The 20,961-nt window shown below is 31.8% G+C and overlaps 1 protein-coding gene across 1 annotated transcript; it reads left to right on the forward strand.

Annotated features, from left to right (window-relative positions):
• The first annotated feature begins 790 nt into the window (after positions 1 to 790).
• LOC122034694 (damage-control phosphatase At2g17340-like) lies at positions 791 to 13,764 on the forward strand. Its single transcript, XM_042594025.1, has 12 exons — positions 791 to 1,124; positions 1,654 to 1,719; positions 2,652 to 2,718; positions 2,818 to 2,886; positions 2,968 to 3,108; positions 7,384 to 7,512; positions 7,907 to 7,993; positions 12,817 to 12,891; positions 12,979 to 13,056; positions 13,146 to 13,223; positions 13,306 to 13,368; positions 13,448 to 13,764. The coding sequence occupies exons 1-12, from the start codon at positions 955 to 957 to the stop codon at positions 13,529 to 13,531; spliced, it is 1,107 nt and encodes a 368-aa protein (XP_042449959.1). The 5' UTR covers positions 791 to 954; the 3' UTR covers positions 13,532 to 13,764.
• Positions 13,765 to 20,961: the final 7,197 nt, after the last annotated feature.

A 20,961-nucleotide genomic window follows, 5' to 3' on the forward strand; every position in this document is an offset into this window, starting at 1 on the left:
TATTCAGTATCATGGTCTTGTGCTCAACTAATTCTGACATTTCTTTTAGTTCACCCATTGGATAAATTTGAAAGTTCATGGTAAATTTAAAAGCACGAGTGATTTCTCGTTCAACAATTATAGTTGGGATTTTAATCGTGAGTACTTGGATGGTTTTTTGAACACTTGGTCGCCGCACCAGGGGCGTTGAAATAATATTTATAGTGAGAGGGAAAGGTGCATAAGTTTGTCATTGTAAGGTAATATTTAGACTAGATATCTATAGATATTTAGAAGGACCCAAGGTGTACAGGTGATAACACAACAGTTTAATAAATTTAGAAGGATAAATTCGATAGACAACCTAAACCAGTATTTTTAATGATAAATTTATTTTAATTTTTTTTTTCACAATTAAAACACGTTTCAAATTTTATCCATGAAATTTCTCCACTAAAATCTCCGCATTTTAAGAAAATTGGTGACGTGGCACAAGATGCCTTTTTAACATGTTGGCCAAATAAGATAAAATATCCAAATCAATGGATTTTTAGAAATTTCTACCATCGCATCTTAACTGTATATTTTATTACTTTTAATAAAATTGTAACAAATTGGCCTAAAAAAAAATCAGTAAAAAATCGACATTTCCCTATTTGAGATATGATTGATAATTTTTTTAATTATGTTATTTTTCGATTTCTCATTCTAATCGGAAATAAGTTTTAAAGAAGGTAGAATAAAAATTATTACAGCGTTTCTGTCCTTTTTAAAATTTTCCTTAACCGGTCAATCGGTCCTATATTACTCGTCATTTTCTGGATTTTCGTGAAAAAACAATTAGAAGATCGTTTACGCTTTAGCCTGGTTCGTGTCCGACTTCTCTTCTTCTTCCTCGTTGCACTTCGATTCTCCGCTCCACCGAGCAGAAGCGCAGGGTGAAACCCTAGTCGGTGTCGCAACCCAAGGAAGCGGATGGAGAGCTCCTCGCCGACGGTGCCGTTTCCGCTCCTCCAAACCCCTATCGAGTCCAATTACAGGGTTTGCACGATCCCCTACCGCTTCCCTTCTGACAACCCCCGCAAGGCCACGCCGGTCGAGATCCAGTGGATCGATGTTTTCTTGAACTCTGTTCCCTCCTTCAGGTTCTCATAAACTCTGTGCATGTTTTGATATATGAAAATAGAGAACTTAATATACTAAGAGCTTTAACATGATAATGAAGATTGCTGTTTTCTTTTCCACTTCAATTTTTTTAGTATGTTAGAGCAAATCAAAGCGATTGATCTGAAGTTGGTAATTTGTTTTTCATGCTATGAATATCGTAGTTAAAAATTTATTCTTATAAGCGCTTGCCTTTTCTTTTGTTCCCTGTTTCCGGAACTGCCATTTGCAGATACATGACAGTTTGATATCGAACTGTTTTTCGGCGCCTTGTTTTTTATAACTAGTGTTTTGTTTTTTACTTGATAATCAAATAGAAACATTCACATATGGTTTGATTTGAATTGGCTAATTTGGTAATAGTTACATCTTCATAATTTCTACTTGTCTTGGTAGGGAACATTTTGATTTGCACCTTTTCTGGATTTTAGTTAGTTTATCGTTGTGTTTTATTGCATATACATCTCCAATTTATACCAGTCCCTACTGTTCCTCTCTGATATAATGCAGGCACCGAGCAGAAAATGACCCTACAGTTGTTGATGCTGCAATTAAAGCTGAAAAGTTTGCTGAGAGGTAGAGTCCTTAGGGAAGACATCTTCCTATGTGCCTTAACTAATTTTACTTTAGGAATATGCTTTTTATCATATCTTGTTGATAATGTTGTATAGTTCGCATTGGTATTATCTTTCCAAGTGAGATTCTCAGCCAATTTGTAGTAGTTTATTGGATGTTCAGGCCACTTGAATCTTCATTAGATAATTTTGTGTTATAGTACCATTCTACTTACTCTTGTCCCTCAATCAGTTATTGTATGGAAAATAGAACTGGTCCAATATTTGCATGATGTATCGTACCCGAGATGTGGTTGGTTGACATCAGCAAGATTTTTATCATAGTGAAAAAAAGCATACTTGAAGAAGATTCTCGATGAGGGTTCACCTAAATTGGTGTTTGTTAAGAATATTTGTTGAGTAGTAGCTTGGGGATATCTAGGTGGTTCTTCTAGGTTGGTGACTATATAGAACTACCATTTATGTGTAACGTAATTATTTTGAAATATTCCATCATTGAAATTCCTTTTGTTCTATTCTGCATATCACCATTGGCATACTCATGTTATTCATTTAAGTTCTTGATGTGTTCAGATTTTGTATTCTAGTAGTTGATGTCCGTCACAAGGTGGGCATCAAGAGCTATATTTTCTTGATTAGGATTGATTTAGTTGTTCAATCATTTAGATTTTTTGTCACATGATGCTAGAAAAAATTTAGTAAGCCGACCTCAACTAGTGGGATAAGGTTTGGTTGTTGTTGTAGTAGTATGCAAGAAAAATTTAGTTGATATCAGGTTCCAACTTTAAGGTTGCATTTTTCTAAAGTACAGTTCCCTTTAACAACAGTATGCATTGTTTGCCTAAATAATTAAGATGCCCACCAATAATGGCAGAATATAATTTATTTGTTAGCACACTTGATCTAGCTGTCTACTTTTTTTTGTTCATGAAGATATATAGCTATGCTTGAGGACATGAAGAAAAATCCTGAAAGCCATGGTGGGCCACCGGATTGCATTGTAAGCTTATATTTTTTCAGTATTTCCTCTCTCATTCATGATTCAGTTTGAATGATTATTTCAAAGATCCTGGGTCTGATAGTTTGAGGATGATTTTAGCTTCTTTGTAGGCTTCGTGAACAGGTGCTTAGAGAATTGGGATTTAGAGATATCTTTAAGAAGGTTAAGGTAAGTGCTACTCCTAAAAGTTCTTTGAAATGGTAGTCTCTTTGGTTCTAACTCTGACAATGACACACTCTACTTTACTAGGATGAGGAGAATGCTAAAGCTATTTCACTTTTTGAGGGTGTTGCTCAACTGAATGATGCTATTGAAGATGATAGTCAACGTGTGGAAAATTTGGTTAGGGGTATATTGGCAGGGAACATTTTTGACCTGGGTTCTGCTCAGGTATCATTCATTATACACAATCATTACAACTCTTGCATGTGTCATTTGATATTCGTGGCCAGGTCCTGCATTTGTTGATTTTTGTCTTACATTTAGGAAATAAAAGAGAATAAATACTAGTAAGATTGGCATGCAAACCAATGTTTTCTTGTGCATTTTTAAGTCAAGATTTCTATGCATCTATTACACAAACTATTTCCTTTTTATTTCTACAATTTTAAAGATTGACAAAAGTGCATAAAGAAAGATAATCTGAATAGCTATAATGCAATGAACGAAATGAAATGTCGTTCTGTCGTCCGGCACAGACGGTTTTTAGCCTTCTGCCGGGCGGGCACAGGGCGTTTCTTTTTTCCCGATAGAAATAAAATTTTCTATTTAATTAACTTAAACAATTCCTAAGGTAAATGTGATATTTTGAATAGGTTTTTATAAATCTAATTAAATTATCCTAATAAAACATATAAAAAATATATTTAAAAATAAAATAAATTTTATTAATTAATATTCTGAAAATTTATTTTTTAATATTTTAAATTTCATTTAAAAATTAAAAAATCTAATAATTCTGATTTATATTCTAATATATTATTATTATTATTATTTTCTATTATTTTAAATTTCATTTAAAATTTTTTAAAAATTATTTAAAAATTCTAAAAAAATAGATTTATATTCTGATATATTTTTTATTATTTTGTATATTTTTACTTGATATTTTTTACTATTTAAAATATATATTATTTAATTAATAATTAATTAAATGAATAAATAGTTAATTTATATAATTATTATATATAAAGTAATATTTTATATTAATTTATATACTTATTATTATGGATAGATCAGTTTTAATTCGAATTATTGATAGATCAATTTTTTTTTAAAGAAAACTATATTAATTATTTTTTCTAACAATATTATGTTGTTCAATAATTGAGAACTTATACAAAATCAATATACAACTTATTTTTATATATACCATAAACATATTTATCTTATAATTACTATATATAAATAAAAAAATACCAAAACCGTATCGGCACGATACTATACGGAAATCGTATCATTCCGGTCTGAGACCGAAACCTCGATATAGGTCGAAATTTTAAACCTTGCTATAATATATCTAAACTTGATGGGAAAAAGTCGTGCCCTTAGGGCTATGGTGCAATCGAAGTGCGCCCAGTTGTCACCCAGCTACCCATGGTTTGATTCCTGGATACGGTGCTTCTTGATTTACCCTGACAGCCGATGGGAAACTTCCGTGGGGCCAGGCTGGTCGCCCCAAGTTCGACGTTACCTGACTTGGTTAATCTTTTTTTTTTTTGTTTTATGGGAAAAAGTAAGTATACATAGGATTAGTTCTATGATAATGTAAGAACTAAGAATAGGGAGAAAGATATTTTTCAGATTGTAAAAACTAGAAAAAAATATCGATATTAAATGTATAAAAGATGAAAAATTAAAGGCTCTTGTTGATGATAATATGCAAAAAAAAAAAAAAAAAAAAAGATGGAACAATTGTTTAATAAATTATTAAAAAGGAAAGAAGAAAATCAAAAGGTTCTTGATTAGAGATTGAAACTTATGATAGCTTTGGTAATCATATATTTGTTGTTAGATAAAGTAAGAGTAAGAAGCTTTAAAGAAAAAGGTAGGAGAAATATAGGTCGGAGAAATATTCCTGTTGATGTTTAAAAACTTGTAGAAGTCTATGGTGTATTTTAGTTACTAGGTTATTGAATAAAATTTTATTAATTAAGAAGGTGCCAACGAATAGAGGAAAAGGGTTTATTGCTTATTTATAAGAATAATAATTATATATAATGTATTTCTATTTACAAAAATATCAAGTAAAGAATCAAATGATATGACTAGGGGTGTGAATAGACGGGATAAAAAGTTTCTTTGCTAAACACACTTAAATGAAATTGTTAGTTCAATGTGTGTGTGATAAGTTAATAATCGTGATAGCTGAAGCAAATATGAATATGCATAAAAGCCTTAAACAAAAATAATAAGGCCAACACTAGTATATACCATGATTCGGAGACCCCGCTATTACTTCATGGTGTAAGACATGTCCTGTGGCGTTACTTCTTGATCAATTCAACTAATACCTCCTTCACAAGAGACAATTAGGTAAACCTCTACAAATGAGAATGCAACCTTCATGGATGAAAATCTTGACCCATATTGATGAGATTTTTGTAAGCTTGTAATCTTGACCGAAACACGAGATTTTTCTCGACATAAACAAACCTTATACCCTCTTTAAGAGATGAAATGAAACCAAGGGTGAGAGGAGGGATTATGAAAATGCTTGATAGAGGTGAAACCTTCAAATCTTGTCAAGCTCTTGGATTTGTTTTGAATGCTTTAATAATAAAACACAACAAAATGAGAGTATTCAATGATTCTAGTGCCTAAAAACTCTATATAATCATGCCTCCAAAAGTTAAAGCATACTTTGTCTAGTCAACCGAACACCTTTAAATATAAATATTGAATCTAATGCTAATGTTTCTAGTCACCTAAAGTTATGTTCTTGTGGACGGATCATCCTTCATGTCAACTAGAAACCCTTTCACATGACTTTCGCTCTAATATAAACATTCTATTTGCTTATACCCTGCATCAATTTGATAGATAAAATCTTACGAGAATGATCACACTAATTTGAAAATAAGCAAAGTGATCAAACTAAGCATTGAGCATTTGATCTCAGAAATTCATGCATTTATTTTCATAGAAATATCTGTATATCTTCCCATTCATAAGTGAAATCATAAAAAAAAAAGAAAAAATTTCAACCAAACTATGGAAGAACATGTAGATAGGCATGCTAAGCATCATAGGATAAAAATAAATGAGGTCAATATGATTAAGTTGTGACTTTACCTATACTAAAGGTTTCAAATCAGATCACTAGGTGCTAACTATGTGCTAAAAATCAACTTCTGCTTTTATGCGGCAAAATGAAATATAAACGCATTATCAAATTCAATAATAAAGGATGAAAAACTTTTTACTATGCTGGCACTGCATATCTAGTTGACTAACATTGTTGTTCTAGTTGATTGGCACAAGTGTTCTAGTTGATTGATACAATCATTTCACAGATGCGGCATTGGAACATGCCCATTCAATTCTAAAAACTTGATCCAATTGACTGAGTTTATTAGAATTCAAGTAGTTGCACAATATTGTGTTAATTGATGAGATCGAGTTAAAATAAACCTCGTGGGGTGCATGTTGTTTGCATACAATATTGTGTTCATTGATGAGAGTGTAATTAATATTGAATATGAAACTTGAATTTTGGGGGAAAATTTTAGACATAAAGAAATAAGAGCTTTAAGATAAGTAAAGTTAAAAAAATTGAATGTATGGAATATACAATAACACAAAAATGATCAATGGAATACTTAAAGATGGATGAGTTCAAAATCCTTGTAAGAGTTTTAGATTTCTTACTTCTATTATTAAAAAAGAAGGGGATATTGATAAAGAGATAAGTCATAATTTATAGAATAGAAAATTAGTGGTTCAGAGAAAGCAGAGCTCTTGGAAACTTGTGGGATTTTTGTGCCCCTTATATGCTAAATAGAAAATTTTATAAGACATCATATAGGACCGGGTTGAAGGATTGATTTGTTAGGGAATAATATGGACAAAAAGTTAATATAAAAAATATGAGAATGTTAAGATGAATTTAGGGAGCTCCTAGAAAGGATTAAATAAAAAAATACTAATATTTGAGAGCAATTAGGTTCAATTCTCATAAATGATAAAATGGGAAAAAATAGGATGAGATGGTAGGAATAAGTTGAAAGATACAATAAATTTTGTAGTTAGGTGATTGAATCTATTAGAGTGGAAGGTAGGAAGAAAACAAATGTGAATAAATGATTTAAATTAATGCAAATATTATTAATGTAAGGCTTTTATTTTTTAATTCATAGAGCTCAGGATCAAATTCATATAACCAATCTGAAATAATTTGAATAAACAAGGTTTGATGATGATGGTGATGTTGAAAAGCTTGGATGTAAAATATCACAAAACTAAATTTTCTTATATCATGGATGTTTGTTTTTTCAAATTAAAACATTTTGTTGTTGCATTAATTATGGTGATGTTGAAAAGCTTGGATGTAAAATATCACAAAACTAAATTTTCTTATATCATGGATGTTTGTTTTTTCAAATTAAAACATTTTATTGTTGCATTAATTTATTTTTGACTTTTTTTTTCTTTTCATTCTTGAAGTTGGCTGAGGTATTTGCAAAAGATGGCATGTCCTTTTTGGCAAGTTGTCAGAACCTTGTACCTCGACCTTGGGTAATTGATGACTTGGATGAATTCAAAACGAAATGGACTAAGAAGTCTTGGAAGAAGGTTAGCTTACTCCTTTTAGCATAAGTGTGCTTCTGTTTCTTTCTTACATGTAGGATCAGGAGTAAGCAAGATTGACCCTTTTGCCTCTCTAACATCTGCTACGTCCAAGTTCCTCACATGATGTGCTTTTTTGCTTACATGTCAAAATCACAATAACATGGTGTACAGTAATTTCTGATCTTAGACTCTTAGACTCTTATTTGACTGTGACATGGAAACTCAGATCGGTGAGGTTTCCTTCTCTAAGTTGGTACTTATCTACTTCATGTGTTGAACTTATTACAATTTCATGGAATGAACCAAATGCCTTGAGTTTCTTACTACCTGTTTCCTAAGAGCAGCTATGGAATTAAAGACTTGTACAGCTAATTGAAACTATCTTTGCTTATTGCAGGCTGTTATTTTTGTTGATAATTCTGGTGCTGATGTTATATTGGGTATATTACCATTTGCAAGAGAGTTACTTCGTCGTGGTACAACGGTAATATAATCTGTTAATTTACAGTTATCCTCTTATGAACTGAATTAAACAATATTTCTTTTCTCATTCTGTTTAGTAAAGATCTGTTGGTTCTTCCAATGCAAGGCTACCTAAGTAATCAAACTGTACTAATATCTTTGTTAATCAGCTTGTCATTAAAAGCACCTGAGCGTGCTTATAAATGCAACAATGACTTATAGTGCTAATACACTATTTGGCTCTTGTGTATGTGGCATTTCTGTATGTAACCTTTTATCTTGATATAAATATTTCATGGGTTTCATACAAGTTTTTACATATTGGTTTAAGGGTCATTTCAGTGTCTGACCAGACTAACACCAATCTTGTGCTGAGGTAACCTAGCACATAATATAGGTTTGCATAGGTTGTGTTGTTAATGTTGAGTTGAAAGAGGAGGGTGTGACACAACAAAAGGCCGTTCATCAGAATCAATAATCTCACCACTAGAGTCAAAAGCAGGGGAGGGTTCCTAAAGCTGATACTTATAATTATCTTATAACTCGTAAGATAAAAGTAATAACATAAATGTTGACTTCATGAAACTTATATGAGTCATAAACTTATTCCATGCTTATAAAATAATCAAAATATTAAATTAAGAAAATTCTAAGTCTAGGCTTTCACTTCCAAGATAAAAGGAATAATCATTAAAAATATCAACTTAGCTAATAGATTCATTAAAGATAGAATAGTTTAATTCTTGAAAGCATCCATGCCATTCTTCTCTATTAATGAAAATTAAACTTTGACGAGAGTCTAGTGTATTCTTTCTAATGTCACTTGAAATGACACTTTAATATAAAGCTAGTTCACTTTATTTGTTGTCTTATTGATGTTTAAAAAACCTTGTGTTTGTACTTTGTATATTCACTAACATATATCCCTAGTTATTTACACTTTGGCCCTTGATGCTCTCCCTTAAGTTGTCTTTAAAGTTATGAAATTTTCTTTTGCTACAAATATATTCATTTTCAGGAACCTTAGATTATTTGGTTAGTAAATTTGCTAATTGATCATTAAAATTAATAAATAAAGCGAATCTCCATGTGGATTGTGTCATCTCCCTTAAGTTGTCTTTAAAGTTATGAAATTTTCTTTTGCTACAAATATATTCATTTTCAGGAACCTTAGATTATTTGGTTAGTAAATTTGCTAATTGATCATTAAAATTAATAAATAAAGCGAATCTCCATGTGGATTGTGCCATCTCTCCAATGAAATGATACTCTCTATATCTTTTTCCTTTCATGAAATACTTAAACTTCATTAACTTACTATTTATTTAAAAGCATGGGGTTTTAGGAAAAATACTAGTGTCTATAATAGATCAGACTGCATGTCTTCATATGTGGATAATTAGCATAGAGCAACTTAACTTCAACACAACTAGTGACTAGAATGACCTAGAGGTATAAGCCTAACTATCCTCACACCTATCATGACTCAAAGATATAAAGCCTATCTTCACATCTATCATAACTCAGAAGTACAGCCTAGGTTCTTTGTTTTTAAATAAAGGTTTGATGCGAACCTATCAACCTGGTTAATTAGCTAACTTTTATTCTAAAAAATCAAACTATTTAAAAAGGGACCAATATAGACCATCTTACATATTCATATGAGACTAATGGGAACAAAATATTCAAACTTAACAAAAACAATGTGTCGACAACTTGATTGTTAGTTTGTTAGGAAAGAGAAATTTATATGGAAAAAAATTAAAAGGGTGCCTCAATTTGAAAAGTTATAAGAAGGGCACTCTATATTCCAAAAAATACTAAGTAATTATAGTTAAAACTGCTTTAGCATGGGTTAAAGTTGCTGAAATATTGGTTAAAACTGCTTTAACATGGGCCAAAATTGCTCAAATATTGGTTAAAACTACTCCAGTTTGGTCAAATTTTGATCCAAATTACTCAAACAATGGTTAAATACTATTGGAGCATTTTTGATTAAAACTGCTACAATTTGAGTAGTCTCGACTGATTGTGACAAGATCAGTTCTTGACCTTATGTTGTAGGTCTCCAATGGATAATCCTATGGTGCTACTGCCTTTTTAGGAGAGGGTGGTGAAATAGTTATATACAATGGAGTAGGAATAGGAAGAATCAGATTAAGAATAGGAAAAACTGTTGCCATAAACTTGGGACTAGAGGGAAGTGACACGGGAGAGAACTGCACACAGGACACGTGGTTAATTGTGCTAGAGCCCTTCAAGGGATATTGATGATTTCTTTAGATTCAAGAGTAGAAGGGTTGGTGAAGGATGGATGTCAGATGTGCTGTTTGTCAGAGAATCACGAACTAGAATCTTCAACATTTCACTTGTCCTAATTAGAGTTAGCGTACTTATTAATAGAGGATCATAAAAGTCCTTGAACTAGGTACTGGGTCCTGGAAAGGGTGTGGAGGAAGATAGCGAATCGACAACGGTCAATTGGCGGCAACGAGAGTGTGTGTGCGATAGAAAAAGAAGGTGAGTTGTTGACGAATGTAGAGGTTGTTAAGGAGAAATAGGTTTGTAGAAGGGACTTTAAGTGGGCAACTAGAGCCTCCGCTAGGGAGGTGGAAGGGAAAGGTGAGTTGATGGAGAAGGGCAAGGTGTTGGTCTCCTAGATTGTAGCATGTCACCTAGAGTTGCTTATGGGCAAGTTTTGAAATGCCGAGCCGTGCCACCCAAAATGGGTGGTAGTTATCATTCCGACGTGGGAGCGACACCACGACAGTGGGGTCGCAAAGGCCTTGTGAGGTCTCCTAGAGGTTGCTGACGCGACCCCACGATGGCCTTTCGCGAAGGTCACGGTGCCTCAATCGTCGGGTTGATGGCCCTCGGCCTAGGTTGTAGTGTCGCGGCAGCCTCTGTTGGGCACGGAGGGTGCAATGACCTCGCAACAACCTCCACTGGGTCACGTCAGCCACGATTTTTTTAAATTATAAATAAAATATTAATTATATATAATAGTTATAAAATATTCTAATTTTAAAAAATAATTTTAAAAATTAATAAAATATTTTATAAAATAATTTAAAATTTTAATATATATTGAAAATTGATTATAAATTTAAAATATTTTTTTCAAAATATAATTCTTAAACATTTTAAATAAAAATTAAAAATTTACAAATACATTCAAAAAATAATTTAAAATCTTCAAATAATTTTATAATTATCTTTGAGTCTTTCAAATGATTTTATAATTTTAAATTTAATTTTAAAATTTGAGAAATACTTATTTTTTAAAATATTTTTTATAAAAATTAAATATATATTATCTTTTGAGAAAATATTGAAATATGAACTCAACATATCAAAATATAGAGCATATTTAATAATCACATTAATAAATTAATATACACTTATATTTAGAAAATAAAAAAGTACCGAAATATTATCGGTATGGCACGATACAGAATCAAAATCGTATCGTTCTGATCAAGAACCAAAACTATGGAATGGGTTGAAATTATAAACCATGCTTATAGGGTCTGTTGCCAGTGACATTATAGAAGTTGGGTGAGCTCATTGAGGTGGGGGTGGAAGGCAAGCTAGTAGAGTAGCGATTGGGTGGAATTCGAGCAAACAATGGCCAAGTGATGTGGTGGGACATGCAAGGAGGAATCAAGAAGTTTTGTGTAAGGCATGACGGAATATTGAATATTGAATAAGAAATTCAACTTTGATATCAATTGATGCAATACAAGGAACTACAATTTCAAAGGGCAGCCCGATGCACGAAACTCCCGCCAGTGTGGGGTTCGTACCATATTAGGTCTATTGTACGCAACTTAATCTTGTATTTTACTCTTGCTATTTCCACGACTCAAAATCGTGACCCCAAGATTACATGGTAATAACTTTTTATGTTGCGCCAAGCCTCCCTTTCTAAGAACTACAATCTCACTTAAAGAATATAACTTGTGAAGAAAAATATTATTAAAATGAAAGATGATTAGCATGGGGAAATTGAGATTTGTTTTCATGAATTCAGCCTAAGATATTCTAAGAAAGAAATAATCCTAAACTTGAATATACTTAAAGATTCAATCAAACTTTGGAATAACTTTCCTATTCTCTAATTAAGATAATTACCAAATCAAAGACCACCTCATTTGACTTATTTTTCTAAATAAAAATTACCAAAATAAGACTTTACAACTTTTAAAAATTATATTTCTGATTTGCATTAGCCAATATAAAGGTGACAAAAATGTTAGAAATAAACCCCTGGGAAGACACAACTTGGACCTTAAATATCAGAATGTACTAAAGAAAATGTTGCAGAAGCATGTTAATGGGCACTGTGAGGAAATGAAAATCGAACATGTTTTCCAAGTAATAAGCTCATGTTTATGATTTTGAGAAATCAGAGAGGCTAGAGACCATTTTTTGCAGCATTTGAAGGCTAGATTGTCCTAAATGATTATGGATTCAAATAAGAGAGGTCAGCCACTAGAACAAATGAATGAGCAAGAACAACCATAAGTATCTGATACAATTCTGGAGACGATTTTATTGTAAAGCTGGTATGCAAGTAATGGATGAAGTACATTATATGCATTTGTGAGTATGTGGAAACAGTTTGCTTTCTAGAATCACAGATTAGCAAAATGCTAGTCAATGTCAAACCACCCAGCTCATCTCTTTTGGCTGCAAATATTTTATTTGTTATGCTTTCTATTAAGATGAAGAATCTTTTGTTAGTTTTTTCTCCATGGTTTTAGATGCTCCTTCACTGTATTTGCAGAAAACTGTTCAAATCCTCATTCTCCTGACACTTCTTTTTTCTCTTGCTTTACCCAGGTAGTTCTAGCGGCAAATGATTTGCCCTCTATCAATGATGTAACTTACCCTGAATTGGTTGAAATAGTCTCGAAGGTAAATATCGACGTCACACTTCTGTTTTTCCCCAGGTGCTATATGAGAATGGCTTCTTTCTGATGTCTCTATCTGTTCTTTTCGCAGCTCAAGGATCAAAATGGGAAGCTAATGGGAGTTGATGCATCTGGCCTTCTGATTGCAAATTCTGGAAATGACTTGCCGGTAAGATGCAAGATACATTGACCTTAATGGATTGTTAAATTTACAAAACTTTGTGGTTAATTATATTGTCTGATATTGAGATATTTCAGGTTATTGACCTTAGCTGTATATCACCGGATCTAGCATACCTAGCAAGTGATGCAGACTTGGTTGTATTGGAGGGAATGGTAAACTATCTTTGTGACAGACTAAAAGCACATTTTATTGTTTATGTTATCCATTACATATATATATATTTCCAAATTCTAGGGAAGGGCAATAGAGACTAACCTGTATGCTCAGCTAAAATGTGACTCCATCAAGATTGGAATGGTACTGTCTACCATTTTCTTCCATTTTATATTTATTTAGCAAAATCTCGGATGTTTAGTTTCCGTTATTTTTCTGGTAGGTTAAGCATCCGGAGGTAGCTCAGTTTTTGGGAGGCAGGCTGTACGACTGTGTATTCAAGTATAACGAAGTTATAAATTATTGAGGCACCTTCTGCATTCTTTTGTTCAATTATTCTTATAGTCCACTCTGTCTATCAATCATCTGGAAAGAACATTACATGGATAAATAGCAGCAAACTAATTGTAGCTTTTGGCCAAAATTTGCAAGTAAAACGTATGAAAGTACAAAAATAATTCATTTATATGTATGTTTCAACGGTTTAAAGTGTCAAAATGAAGTTTTAGATGGAGATCAACCATTTTCATTGATTTTTTACCTTTTCGTTATACCTGGTCGTATGCCTTCATTTCATGGCCTGTGTGCATTGCAATTGGCATATATACATCATCTGGAAAGTAGTTGTAGATCCTTCCTAGATTATAAATTAATCACAGAGCATTGCCATAATCTATTTTGCTAGTACTACCAGACTTTATTAATTGACTCGTTAATTGCCCTTTCTTCTTGTTGTTTCAATGATCAAGTATTTGCTTCTTAGGTTATTGCATTTGATGATTAAGTGGTAGTTCTTGAGTTTGAGTCAATTGCTCTTCCTCTTGTTGGTTGTTTTGATGATTAAGTGGTTGAGGGTGAGCTACTTGTGTTTGAACTCATTGTGGAGGCAACGCTGCTATCCGGCAGAAGCCCGATTGGGGTTGAGGGGGGAGGAGGGGTGACGTTAGTTATAGGCAAGGGGTACGGGGTAGTGGTGGCTCAGCCAGTGAAAGATGGGAGCCTGGGGCCATCAAATGTGCATGTGTAGATTGCTTGGCATATGACTGTGGGGCCTGTGGGTCGTCCGGGACCTTTTGATAGGTCGAGGTTAACTATATATTTGATAGAAAAAAGAAAGTCCAATCAGATTTGACGGTGTAGTTAACTATATATTTGTTTTCGGTTGAGTCGGTTGAATGCAATTCAGTTGACTAATTGATGATCATGCATTTCTTGCAAATATAAAGTTTCTATTCTAAGTTGAGTTGACTAAGCCACAAATCAGTCAATTGATGAGATGCTAGTCGATTGATTAGTAATTAAAATTCTACTAGAGTTGGTTGTGAATTGATTGAATTGATAGATAAGTTGCATGCTTATTCAGAAGAGTCGGTTCGAATCTCAGCAAAGTCGAGATAAATGTTTTTCTTATTTGCTAGTCACTATTCTAAAGATTAGTAGCCGTTCGCGATTTACCTCCTCCTTGTTGGCCCTGAAATAAATTGGCGGGGGCATTGGGATGAGCGTATTCATTTTTTGTCACCATACTTATTCAGAAGAGTCGATTGACGTGTTGGACTCAAGTGGCATGGACAACAATTAAGTCTTGAATTTTTTCAAGTCAAAGATAACACTAAGCAAGCTAATTTTAGTCTATCAAACTAGTTCTAGCCTAGGGTGCATTTGGTTCAAGTTATCATGTATAACCTTGCTTATGTGATTACCTGATAATCACATAACCAAGGTTATGAGGAATAAAACATGTTTGGTTTCAATTTAGGATGCAACCAAAATTTATTTGTTTGAGAGTTTTAATGAATAACCTAATTTAATATTTTACTATATTACCCTCAATTACAAAATCAACTATACTTAACTCTAAGTTTTTTTACTCTTTCTTTTTCACGTTTTTCTTTATTTATATATATATATTTTATTTATTTTTGTTTGTTTATTTTTTTGATGTTTTTTATTTTTAAAGTTTTTTTACTTTTTACTTTTTTAAATTTTTAAGTTTTTTTTATTTTTTTTTACTTTTTTAATTTTTAATTTTTTAAGTTTTTAAACATTTTTTTATTTTTTATTTTTTAAGTTTTTTTATTTTTAAATTTTTTACGTTTTTTTTTGTTTTTTTTTTTAAATTTTTTTTATGTTTTTACATTTTTTTTTTCTATTTTTTTAACATTTTTTATTATTTATTATTTTTTATTAATTTTTTTAATGTTTTTTTACTTTTTATGTTTTTACGTTTTTTTCTCTTTTTTAATGTTTTTTCTATTTTTTAAAATATTTTTCTATTTTTTAAATTTTCACAATTTTTATTTTATTATTATTTTTTTATGGTTTTTTTTTTTTTTATGTTTTTAAAATTTTTAAAGTTCATTTTTTATATATTTTTGTTTTTCCTTTATGCATTTCTTTTGTTGTCACATTTTTCTCTTATTTGAGGGTTTTTCTATTTTTAAAATTTTCACAATTTTTATTTTATTATTAATTTTTATGGGTTTTTATTTTTTTTTAAATTTTTAAAATTTTTAAAGTTATGTTTTATGTATTTTTGTTTTTTCTTTATGCTTTTCTTTTTTATCATATTTTTCTCTTATCTGAGGGTTTTTTAGGTAAAAAAAATTTTGTTAACTCCGGAATCAAGAAAAATCTCAGTTTTTCGAGGTTTTTCGATTTCTGGTTACATGTCTCTTTTGCTAATGTGTCAGGTATGAAACATTATTCGAAAATCATCTATTACCTACAAATAGGATTTTTGTTAATAACTTTGGATGAATAACCAAAGTTATCCAGAATAATCCTCAATCAAACGTACTCTTAGAGTTTATCCATGACGATTTGAAGGTCTAAAAAGGAGGGGCTAGGGGAGCTCGAATTACATATCTTTCTCTTGTTCTTCCATTGTAAAAACTTATGTTTATTTTTTATTGTTTTTTTTTATATTTTGAGGTTAAGGTTTTTACCTTGTAGCTTCTTAAATTTACAACTTATTTCATATCTATTTTACAAGTTTTATAAAAAAAATTTTGTCTTTAGATTTTTATGAAGGATAAAGTCTTTTATCGGTTGACTCACCTTACGAGTTTAAAGATTGTTGAGCAAGTTCTTCTATTGCTTATTTAATTGTTGCACATTTACAATTTCATTGCAACCATTATTTTAGTCTTATCTTTTTGGATTGAGCTATTCACCTCATCTAGCATCATACTGGTAATAGGGCAAATTCTCTAGCATATTGGACTAAACAGATGCTACTGGTATTAGGGCAAATTCTCTAGCATATTGGACTAAACATCCAACGAAGATGACCAACTATTTTTATCTTCTACATCCATTATACGAACAAATTTTATTTTGAACAATAAAAGATGAGGATGTAATAATACTTTTAGATCAAATTTGAATGTGGGGTAATCATTGCACCTCCATTTGCGGAATATTGATGAAAATATATTCAAACTAGTTTGTAGTTCTTCACAAGCTACTACTATAGGTTGGATAAATAGGTTTATTGCAATTAATTCATTAACATTGATCTATGCAAGGAGTTTTACAACTTGCAACCAACTAGTATTGAGGATGCATACCCCATTAGGTCGGGTTCATAGATTTTGATTTCTCTCTTGCTATACTCAGAGTATCTCGAGTATAAGGAGTCAGAGAGTACCTTTTTTGTTTTCCTAGTTTTACCCTCTATGGTTTTAGTAGATTGAGGGAGGTTTTATTAACTGATGGTTGACTTGATTAGGTACTTATAGAATGTTTTAGTTTGTTGGTCAGTTGACTAGATAATTTTCTGAGACAAAATCAGACTAATGAGGAAGATTAGAAGACTATTGGAAAATTGAAAATTTAGAAAGATCCGTTGATTTGGCATGGTTGGCTACGACAGTTAGATGACTTAAAAAAATAGTAGTAGAATAATAGATTGGATGGAAGATCAGTCGATTAAAGTCGCCATAAGGAGCCAGATAGTTCACTACATATATGGTTAGTTGATTCAATTGATGTAATCAACCAATTAAGGTAACTATTGGCAATAAAAAGTCTATAAGAGGGTATTCTAATGTGGATTTTGGTGTCGAATAAGAGCAATAAAATTTAAGTGAAAGCAAGTAAGAGCAATTGAGGGACCACTATGAGAAATATTGAGGTGTTGTTGGAGCAACTCGTTGAGCAGGATTTGGAGTGACTAAGTTGGTTGGTTTGGTGGCGTGAAGTTTGTGACTTTTTTTTTGGGGGGGAGATTATTGATGTAATTATTTTTCGGATTAAGATTGACTAGTTCGATTAAGCTCGAGTTGATTCGAGTTTGAATTAAGCTATGTTTCAATATGAGGTAAGGCTTCCAAACAACAACAATATGCAAGGACGGATCTAAGATTTATAGATGGATTGGATTATGAATATGAAATAATTATGAATTAAGTGTCAAAATAAAATAAATGAAAATAAATTAATTATTTTTCTTTAATGTCAAATTACAATTATAAAATACCTATCTATTTTTCTAAAACAATAAGATAGATTGCATGGGTAATATGCATTTTATACACGGTAATAAGTACAAAATCTTTTTCTCAATATACAATATATACAAACACGTCGTCTCAAACGTATTGCGACCTATTTATTTTAATACATATGATCACTTCGATCCATTAAATCTTTCTTATTATTTTTTTATATTCTCTTATGAGATAAACTGATATTATTTTTATCTATATTTTACGTTTATTAAAAATTATTTTTGACAAATTTAATTTAGATATATTGGTTGTCTAAATGTAATTAAAAATAAATGGGTTTATAATATATGATTGTTTCAAAATATTAATTTATTTATGTATTAATAAAATATTAATTTAAAAAACATCATTTTTTAACAATGATAGTATTTTAAATTAAAAAATAAATAAATAATAATTACATAGGAATTTGAAGCACTATTTGAAGTATAAAAATAGAAATATTAAAAATGTGATAAGATATCTTTCTAATTCACGAATTGAATAATTAATATAAGATATTTTATATAGTTCACAAAATCTCATCCACTATTTGAAGCAGAGGTAATGAATGAAGATTTCTCCTGTGGCAATTTGAAGCAAGTGATTTAGGGATTAGGATTGTCAATTTGTTATACGTGGGGCTACCGAATTGGGAGGGAATCGATCATCACGACTGTTGCCTGATTTAGAAAGATTGTTGTCTCCGTCGCCTTGAGGGGAAGGAGATTTATGAGAGATCGGCTCTTACACCTAAGTCTTCCTCCATCGGTCCATGAGGAGCAGCAAGTTTGTTCTTCCATTTGCATCCTTCCTTTGCGAGCCATGAGTTCTCGGAATCCATAGTTGGTAGTGAGATCGTTGTTTCTCTTTGGGTTATTTCTAATATTGGTCAACCTCCTCAGTCCTTCCCACGCTTGAGACTGTGAAAGAAGATAATCTTCTTGCTCTGATGAACTTCAATTCTAAATAGATGTTGTTCAGAAACTTGGCGTTCTTTCCTTTCTCGTTGGTAGCTTGATAGTTTTTCTTTTTGAGGGGTGGGCTACAGCCTTGGAGGTTCTTGGTGTAGAGAGCACCCTATAATCAAATCTAAGTTCTGATATTGGCAAAGGTTTAAAGTTAAGTTATGTTATGATCTAATGACTGGGTAAGTATGCAAATAACATAACATAAAAAAGTGTTAGTGGGTCAGGTGAATCAAATATTAGGCAATGTAAGTTTTAGTAAATTAAGAGGACTAAACACCAGACAAGGAAGCTCAGATTAATCAAGGGACCGAACATATGACAAAACGTATAGATGGATCAATGAGGATCGAACATCAAGTCAAAGGAAGACTTGGCAGATTATGTGATCAGATGTTGTGTAACGACCACCCTTCTTACTACTACTACTACTCTCTAAGAGTGACCGTTACTTAACTACTAACTCTGCTTAACCGGTATAATTAAAAACCACGAGGAATCTCTACCGAAAAATTTCGACAGAGTCTCCCCTATACCGATGACTAAATCATCAATACAAACAAACTATACTCAGCCACAGGCGGCTGGAACATATATCTTCACAACCACGCAGTATAATATCACAAATAAAAGAAGGAAACTACCCTAATAATATCAAACAACAATATCACTCCATCAATAGAACCCAACTACAAATGCGGAATAAACTTAATTACAATCTTGACTCATACCAGCATTTAAAGAAAACTAAAGAACTCTAAACAGAAAAGTCTTAACAATTCCTTAGCAAACTCTTGATCTCCCCATAGTCCAGCCATTACACACCTTCATCACCACCACCTTGTCGCCTTCCTTGCTAAATCTTTTCCTTTCCTTTATCTGCAGTAAGAGGAAGTGCAGTCTATAAGCATAAAGCTTAGTGAGCGCTATCTACTCACAAAAACTCGATATGCATGTATATAAATAAAAACATGCTAAAACTGAATGCTAACATGTAAAGCTACTCATGCTCATAAATAGCAAAGGAATCATACTATCTGAAATACTAAACAAGTATAGCTAATCATGCTCATAATCCAATGAAGGAATCATACTAACTGAAATACTAAACATGTATAGCTAATCATGCTCAAAATCCAATAAAGGAATCATACTAACTGAAATACTAAACATGTATAGCTGATCATGCTCATAAACCAATAAAACTATAACTGCATGCTGATAGCAAATAAAGCTAAACATGCTGAATAATCTAGTAGCAAGAAACAAATAAAACTACTACTGCATGCTTCAAATAACAAGAAACTAAACTTTCTAATTCTAAACATATTTGAAGCTTGTTTCATTTGTTTCAAAACTTATACTTTAATACTTTAAAATAATAATCAACTTCTCTTGGGCCCGGCATTGTACCACTTTGCGCGCATTCTTAATAAGAATCGAGGTAGCTAATCCCGAAACTACTAAGATACTTCTAGGCCTTGTGCCTAGGGGCATCTTGGAGCCCATCCCTTGGACCTTGTGTCCGGTACATGCCCTTTAAAAGTAAAATACTTTCTTTTTAACTATAACTTCTTTATACTTGCCCTTACTTGGCATTTAAGCAAACACCTTGTGTGCGCTTTTGATATTCAATCTTCTGGAATTGAAATCAAGTCTAGACCTTAGTCTTTCTTGCTTATAGTTCTTAAAGACAGAAACTCATGCTTATGTAATAGCAAAGAAACTAATCATTGCATGCTCAAGATATACTAATAATCTAAATATGCATATATTCATGTTATTTATTAAATCCAAATAGCAAAGGAATTGAATGAATATAAATGCTCACTTGAATGAATCTGCTCATGCACATGCCTACTAGTGGGAGCTGTCTATAGTTCCATGGCAAGAAAGCAATATAAGGGAAACAAAATGCTATACATAGCTATTCCAACTAGCTGTTCTTTTTCATTGCAGCGAGGAGAAAGAAAGAACAAAATCTAAAACTGTGATAAACAAATCCGTCTCCTTTCATGTTCACTGCCTAAACAACAAAACTAAAATTCCCAAGGCTACATAATCCGATCAACACTTATATAACAATAGAACCAAAAACTTAGCTGCTCTTAATAAATCTGTACTACTACCACCAGAAACTGCTCATATTAAATCTGCAAAAGATCTAAAACTAGTATGAAATTTGTGGTTGTTTCTTGCTTATGGAGATACAAAAGGTATCCGAACTGCACACTTGAATTAAAACTGTTCATGCTCAAAATTAACGCTGATCTAAA

Source organism: Zingiber officinale, chromosome 11B (assembly GCF_018446385.1).
Source record: "Zingiber officinale cultivar Zhangliang chromosome 11B, Zo_v1.1, whole genome shotgun sequence".
Classification (NCBI taxonomy): Eukaryota; Viridiplantae; Streptophyta; class Magnoliopsida; order Zingiberales; family Zingiberaceae; genus Zingiber; species Zingiber officinale.

Bases quoted from the DNA above. Each gene is read 5' to 3' on its own strand.
- LOC122034694 (XM_042594025.1), top strand. From the start codon at position 955: ATGGAGAGCTCCTCGCCGACGGTGCCGTTTCCGCTCCTCCAAACCCCT. The intron at 2,719-2,817 runs GTAAGCTTATAT...GGATGATTTTAG, and splicing joins GTGGGCCACCGGATTGCATT to CTTCTTTGTAGGCTTCGTGA. The intron at 12,892-12,978 runs GTAAATATCGAC...TTCTTTTCGCAG, and splicing joins TGGTTGAAATAGTCTCGAAG to CTCAAGGATCAAAATGGGAA.